The sequence below is a fragment of the Girardinichthys multiradiatus genome, chromosome Y, assembly GCF_021462225.1.
Source record: "Girardinichthys multiradiatus isolate DD_20200921_A chromosome Y, DD_fGirMul_XY1, whole genome shotgun sequence".
NCBI classification, from domain to species: Eukaryota; Metazoa; Chordata; class Actinopteri; order Cyprinodontiformes; family Goodeidae; genus Girardinichthys; species Girardinichthys multiradiatus.
Genome location: NC_061818.1, coordinates 12,919,024 through 12,926,275, shown reverse-complemented (window position 1 = coordinate 12,926,275; position 7,252 = coordinate 12,919,024). Strand labels below are relative to the sequence as shown.

Here is a 7,252-nt window from a genome sequence, read left to right as displayed (position 1 = left end):
GCTTACCTTCACACCGTTTTTTACTGACTAAGTTGTACCCTGTTGGACACAAGCACTCATAGCCGATCTTCAGGTCGTTGCAAACGTGAGAGCAGCCCCCACTGTTGTAGAGGCACTCATTAGAGCCTGCAGAGAGAAGAAGAAAATTCATTTTTCTAAGGATATAATTGCAACTTTCATGCTGTGGGGGCCACAATTAGATACATAAAGTAGTAATTAAGCAGAAAGCTTTCAATGTGGAGTGTCAGCACTTACCACACTCCCTAAGTGGCTCATCTGACCAATCTCTGCAGTCACGCTTGTTGTCACACACTCTCTCCAGGCTTATACACTCACCGCTGCGACACTTAAAATGGTTCAGACCCTCGCAGTGGCTCACTGGAGACAAGGTATGAAAACATAGCACGGGATCAGATAGCACCAAGAGTCTGCAGGTCTTTGGGAAGATAGAATAGACGAAGGGATGTGTACCATTGACGCAGCCAACTTCAACACTCATGTCTTTGCAGTCGTACTGATGGTTGCATTGGTGGCTGCCATGGATGCACGTACCATCACCGCATTCAAACTCATCAGGATGACATGTTGAATGAGCTAAAAGGATGAAAATGGAGAGAGAGAGAACAGTGCAGAGAAAAATGTTTGTCATGGGAATTTTCTCCATTTTTTGGATACCAGCTTCACATAGGCCAGGTTAGCATTTCCCCCTTAAAAATGAAATTATAATTTGGAAAACTAAATTTTACTCGGGTTATCTTTGTCTTATATAAACTATGTTTAATGATCTGAAAATGTTTAGTGTGATAAAAAGAGAATAGGGGGTAAACACTTTTTTAGTACTGTATAAGGCTTGTGTGCCTTTTTAAGCATACAAGCACATTTTCCTTCCACTCTACAGGGGTTGGACAATGAAACTGAAACACCTGTCATTTTAGTGTGGGAGGATTCATGGCTAAATTGGACCAGCCTGGTAGCCAGTCTTCATTGATTGCACATTGCACCAGTAAGAGCAGAGTGTGAAGGTTCAATTACCAGGGTAAGAGCACAGTTTTGCTCAAAATATTGAAATGCACACAACATTATATGTGACATACCAGAGTTCAAAAGAGGACCAATTGTTGGTGCACGTCTTGCTGGCGCATCTGTGACCAAGACAGCAAGTCTTTGTGATGTATCAAGAGCCACGGTATCCAGGGTAATGTCAGCATACCACCAAGAAGGACGAACCACATCCAACAGGATTAACTGTGGACGCAAGAGGAAGCTGTCTGAAAGGGATGTTCGGGTCACTCATGCCAATGCCAAACGTCGGTTTCAATGGTGCAAGGAGCGCAAATCTTGGGCTGTGGACAATGTGAAACATGTATTGTTCTCTGATGAGAACTTTACTGTTTTCCCCACATCTGGGAGAGTTATGGTGTGGAGAAGCCCCAAAGAGGCGTACCACCCAGACTGTTGCATGCCCAGAGTGAAGCATGTTGGTGGATCAGTGATGGTTTGGGCTGCCATATCATGGCATTCCCTTGGCCCAATACTTGTGTTAGATGGGCGCGTCACTGCCAAGGGCTACCGAACCATTCTTGAGGACCATGTGCATCCAATGGTTCAAACATTGTATCCTGAAGGTGGTGCTGTGTATCAGGATGACAATGCACCAATACACACAGCAAGACTGGTGAAAGATTGATTTGATGAACATGAAAGTGAAGTTGAACATCTCCCATGGCCTGCACAGTCACCAGATCTAAATATTATTGAGCCACTTTGGGGTGTTTTGGAGGAGCGAGTCAGGAAATGTTTTCCTCCACCAGTATCACGTAGTGACCTGGCCACTATCCTGCAAGAAGAATGGCTTAAAATCCCTCTGACCACTGTGCAGGACTTGTATATGTCATTCCCAAGATGAATTGATGCTGTATTGGCCGCAAAAGGAGGCCCTACACCATACTAATAAATTATTGTGGTCTAAAACCAGGTGTTTCAGTTTCATTGTCCAACCCCTGTACTTTCTAGTAATAAACAGCCAACTTCTTTTGCAATATATAAAAAATCTACTTTAACTAGTTTTGTGTAATGATCGAATATTTCGGTTTTTTATTAGGTGTAATGGAAGATTTGTTTAACTTTTTGAACTTTAATACTAAAATAAAATAAACTTCTTGGTGACCTGTAGCACAAGAAAAGCAGCTGAAAAGAAACTGTTGAACATCATAATTACCACAGTCTGCTTCATCTGACGGATCAAAGCAGTCAGTATCACCATCACACTTCCAGCTGATGTGGATGCACTCCCCACTGCCACATCGGTATTCCTGGGAGGAGCACTGGTGAATAGGAGAGCGGGTGAAGTTCCTTGTGTCACAGTTCTGAGACCACTTGTCTGAGCCGTCAGAGCAGTCTGCGTCACCATCGCAAGCCCACAGCTGGGGAACACAAACAGTGTTGTTGCACTGGAAGGACACAGAGCTGCAGGTGATTGGTGGGCAGGAGGCCTCATCGCTGCCATCAACACAATCTACATCTTTGTCACAGACGAAGGAAGAGGAGACGCACTGGCCGCTCCTGCAGTGAAACTCTGAGTCTGTGCACTGCTTGGGAGCTGGGAAATGATCAAGACAGGTTTATCAGAGCAAATTTAAACTAAACAGGGAGCAAGACAGGATAAAGCAGCACGAAAGCAAAGGACAATTCTGAAAGAAACCGAACAAGACAAACGCATGCTTACCACAGTTCTTTTCATCAGCTCCATTTACACAGTCAACTTCTCCATCACAGCGCCAGGTGCTTGGTATGCAGTAGGTCAGACGGCCTGTGCACCTATACTCTGTTGGTTTGCATGTTTTGGCCACTAGAATTGATAATAAAGAAAATATTGAAAACTCGTCAACTTTATCTTTACTATCCTCTTTAGATATTTGGATTTGGGTGAACTAAAGCTACGACGTTCATCTGTGCCGTCTCCACAGTCATCTGTGCCATCACACACCCAGATGGATGTGATGCATTTTCCATTCCCACAGTGGAACTGGCTGGGCTCACATGTTAGAGCTTCTGTTACAGAAATATAAACACGCAGCTTAAATATATAACTTAAAAACAACCCATAACATATTTAATTATTCACAGTCTATCTGTTTAAAGAAGACTAAAGGAGTCTGCTACAGCCTAATATGAGTTACTTCATTATGCACTTTTGTATAACCATATATTCTGCACAAGTTGCTTTTATAATTTTCATGATGGGGCCTCCATGGATTGGACTTATTTGTTCAACACAGACACTTCTTTGGACTGAGATCTGGGTAAGCCAAGTCAACACTTCAAATTAGTTGCTGTGGTCCTCAAACCATCCCTAATATATTTTTTGCTTTGTAGCAGGGTGCATTTTCCTGTTGAACATGGCACACACTTTAGAAAAAACAGTCTTCATGTCAAAGAGATAATCAGTGTCATTCACTTTACCTGCCTTACTATGGTATGCCTGATTAGTGAATATGATGTTTGTACCATATATTTGCCAAAAAGTGTAGTTCAGGAATCTATAGGCTCAGGCGTAACACACACACACTAATGTAAATATACCCACAAGTGCAAGTTGTTGAAGTTTATCAAATAACTGCATAAAGTACAAATCAAACAGAAACTTGTACCTGGCCCCTGCAACAAGCCAAGAATGCCATCAGGATTTATCATATCTACAAACCCCTGTTTTTCTCGATTTTGCAGCCTGAAACAAAAATCCTAAAAGTGGGGAGTTCCTTTCCCAACATTCATTTTTAAAAGACCTAATGGAGAAATTGAACTAAATGAGCCAATTGGACCTAACATGGAAGAAGTGCAGCTTTGTTTAAAGGTATTAGAAACTACTCCTTACTCACCCAGAGGGCCAAAAACTCTGCTAATCCTAATGTTTCTGACAGAGGCTGGAGTGTGTGTCTAAGACCAGATGTGTTTATGAATGAATACATCAGCACAGCAAATGTTAAGAAATGTCAGAAGAGCAAAAAATTTCATTTGTATCCAGTTTAGCGTCACGCTAATGCTAAAGTCAAACACGCTAGCAAACTGAGCTTTTAACCCTGATGACATTTTGTGCCAAAAAAAAGGCACATCTTAGCTATGGCTGTCAGGGTAAAGGTTTACACACCACCTTGTTAGAGTTCATTTAAATGTTTATTTCTATTTCACTAAGATTTTATGATTAACTCACAAACCAATTCTTAATTTTTGTTTTTTTCTAATGTAAAAATGAGGGGACAAATAAAATGAGCAAAATGATCATTATAAACAGTTAAAACACACCTTAGTTTGATCAAGTAAATTATTTTTTAAAAATGGTTGGAATTTAACCAATTTTAAAAAAATCCATAATTTCCATACAGAAAATATTGAGTAAGATCCAAAAAAGAAAATGTATGCAAAATATTTCTACTAATTTCTTTGGTTTAATTTCGACAGCTTGTTTTATCAGTTAATATTGTTTAAAATGGGAAACCTTTCTATTTCTTTATGATGGGCTCTACAATATTATCTCCGCCATGAAGAAATTGATCACTTTGAACCTGATAGCACTTCTTTAGAGAAAGATCACTGTGTATCTGAGATATAACAATGACATTGTCTGACATTAATTTCAATTTGTTTTTTTCCTGAAACTGGTGCCATGTCACCAAAAGCTATTTCCATGTGAATGTTTACTTAATGGGCTTAAAGTTCAGAGCTCCAAAGACAAACTGGACCAAATGGCAGTGTTATTGACAGAATGCAAAACGCTTCTGGGAAAGTAACAAATGTGCACATGCTCTTGGTTGTCACACATCTTTGAAATGTTAACATCTTTATAATATAATTTCCTCTCAAGAGTTACTTGATGGTCAGAATACTTAAACAAGGAACTAAAAATTAACATTTGAACACAAATAAATCCATAAAATGAATTGATTTCTGCTCAGGGTGGCACAAAAAGAGATTCTCTGTCCAAATCTGCATAGAAGATAAGAGTTTCAATTCCTGCAGGGGTGCAAACACTTTTTTCAAAGTGGTACATGTCCTTGGAACTGGCTATTGTGGCAACGTTTATTGATGACAACCCGTTCCAACATGTTTCAACCACAAACCATATAACACAAACCAGTACACTAGGAACTGGTCTGACAGTTACTTTAGGAGTGTCTGAGTGTAAAACTAAAACTAAAGGAATGCAGTTTCATCACATTGTGGATTTTTTTGAACATCTGTCCCCACCGTGGTGAATATATCAGCCTTTCTGTATATCATTAAGGGAAAAATTAGGGCACCTCCCAGTCAAACTCAGTAGCTTATAGCTCAACACACAGTATTGAACAGTTACGAAGTAGGGAAAAAATAATACATAATAAAAAATACAATCTGTATTTTTTTCTGTGCCGCATTTGTATTCAACTCCCCTGAATCAATACTTGATAGAGCAATTTTTCTTTCAAATCACAGCTGCAAGTCTCTTAGGATATGGCTCTACCAGCTCTCCACATCTGGAGCCCAAAATATCCCAGTCCAGCTGTCAGAATGGCACAGGCTTAGTCAGACTGGATGGAGAGAACCTCCAGTTTCAAGTCTTGCCACGAATTCTCAATGAGATTTAGTTATGGACTCAGTTGGAAGCTCTTAAGTTTTTTTGCAGCCTTTGGCGGGTTTCCTTTTAGGATTCTCCTGTATTTAGCTCCATCCATCTTCCATTTAACTCTGACCAGCTCCCCTGTCCCTGCTGAAGGAAAAGCATCTCCATAGCATGATGCTGCCACCACCATGTTTTACAGTGGGGATGGTATGTTTAGGGTGATGTGCAGGGCACCTGAGCTGTGAATCTCTGCCGCTCCCCCAGTGTTAGCATGCGCCTCTTGCCTGCTCCTCTGATTAATGCTCTTCTTGCATTACCTGTCAGTTTAGGTAAAAGAGTTATGTCTTGGCAGGTTTGTAGCTGTGCCATACTCTTTACATTTTGCAGATGCTGGAGTGTTCAGATTTAAGGATATTACCTAACTATTTTTAAACACAACTTTTTCCCTAGCTGTTCGCTAACAAACCTCTGAGGGTTTTGTAGAACAGCATTTAGGTGGACAGGTGCACTCTAATTACCAAGTAGCTGACTTCTAAAGGCAGTTGGCTGCATTTTATTTTATTTAGGGGTGTCAGAGTCTGGTGGAGGGGGCGGGGGTTGGGGTAAATACAATTGCAAACCACTCCTTTGTAGATTTTAAAATTGTAAAAAAATATATATCACATATCATTTTTCTTTCACTTCCCAATTATGCATAATAAGACCTGGCAAAATTTTAAAATTAAACTAAGAAGAAACTCAACAAACTACTAGAAAATACATTTAATGTAAATTAAAATCAGACTGCAATGCAGAATTAGTTTTAAATGAGGGGTGTATAAAGCTGCCAGTGAAGGTGAACCATTTTCCAAATGTCTTTGTGAAGCATTTGCAGGGAGCCAGAGAAGATATGTATGACCTACATACATACATAAAGAAATGCACCCACCGCTCCTCAGCTTGCATCCGGTACAGTTAGAGGAATGGGCAATTTAAATCCAAAGACCTAACAGAAAATGTCCCTGGAAAATGATTATTTATATTTATAGCAGCAACAAAATTAAATAATCAATTATGATGACGTTAGAGATGTGCAACAATTAAAAAATTTCAACTCACAAAAAGTTTAAATCAGAACTTACCGGTGTGACCAAGGACACAGATGAGAAGGACCAGAGGGAGCCTCATAGTTCTGGAGGATGAATGAACACTGAAGCCCACAGGTTCTCACAGAGAAGTAATTGTACCCCACCAGTGGTATTGCTATTGTTATAATTAGTAATTGCGTTCTGTTGCTCTGCAGCACTGTAGATGGTCCCGGCGTCAGGATCTGATGCACAGTACAGTTTGACAACATCACACCCATTTCAATGTGGTCCACGGGTGGGTGGGGCCGCAGGAGGCCCCGTGGAAGGGGTAGGCGGGGTCTGGGGATGGTGTGATTTTTGTGGCGCACACCCTCAACAATTCGGAGGAGGGACACTAAGCCACGGACATTTTACTACGACTTAAACCCTTTCAGGGACTTTGGGATACATTCGTTTCATTGATTGGAGGCAGCCTCAGTGGAGCATGCTGCATATTAAATGAGGGCAAGGTGGAGGAGGAGTCTTGTTCCGAGGTATTCAGACTGAATGTAAGGAGAAAATGTAAAAATAAAAGAACAAGGGAATTCCT

At 40.6% G+C, this 7,252-nt stretch overlaps 1 protein-coding gene across 3 annotated transcripts in view; it reads right to left on the bottom strand.

Annotated features, from left to right (window-relative positions):
• Positions 1–6,920, bottom strand: part of LOC124863881 (low-density lipoprotein receptor-like) — a 19,272-nt gene extending 12,352 nt beyond the window's left edge. For 2 of the 3 annotated variants that reach the window (XR_007037206.1, XM_047358419.1), the window contains exons 1-5: positions 6,718–6,920; positions 2,726–2,848; positions 2,219–2,599; positions 256–594; positions 7–126 (exon numbers count right to left, since the gene is read on the bottom strand). Coding sequence is in view for 2 of the 3 variants with exons in the window: in XM_047358419.1 (XP_047214375.1) it covers positions 7–126; positions 256–594; positions 2,219–2,599; positions 2,726–2,848; positions 6,718–6,763 (1,009 nt within the window). In the remaining variant the exon portion in view is untranslated. The remainder of the gene's footprint in view (positions 1–6; positions 127–255; positions 595–2,218; positions 2,600–2,725; positions 2,849–6,717) is intronic. The other variant, XM_047358420.1, reaches the window with a different exon arrangement.
• Between the last annotated feature and the right edge of the window lie 332 nt (positions 6,921–7,252).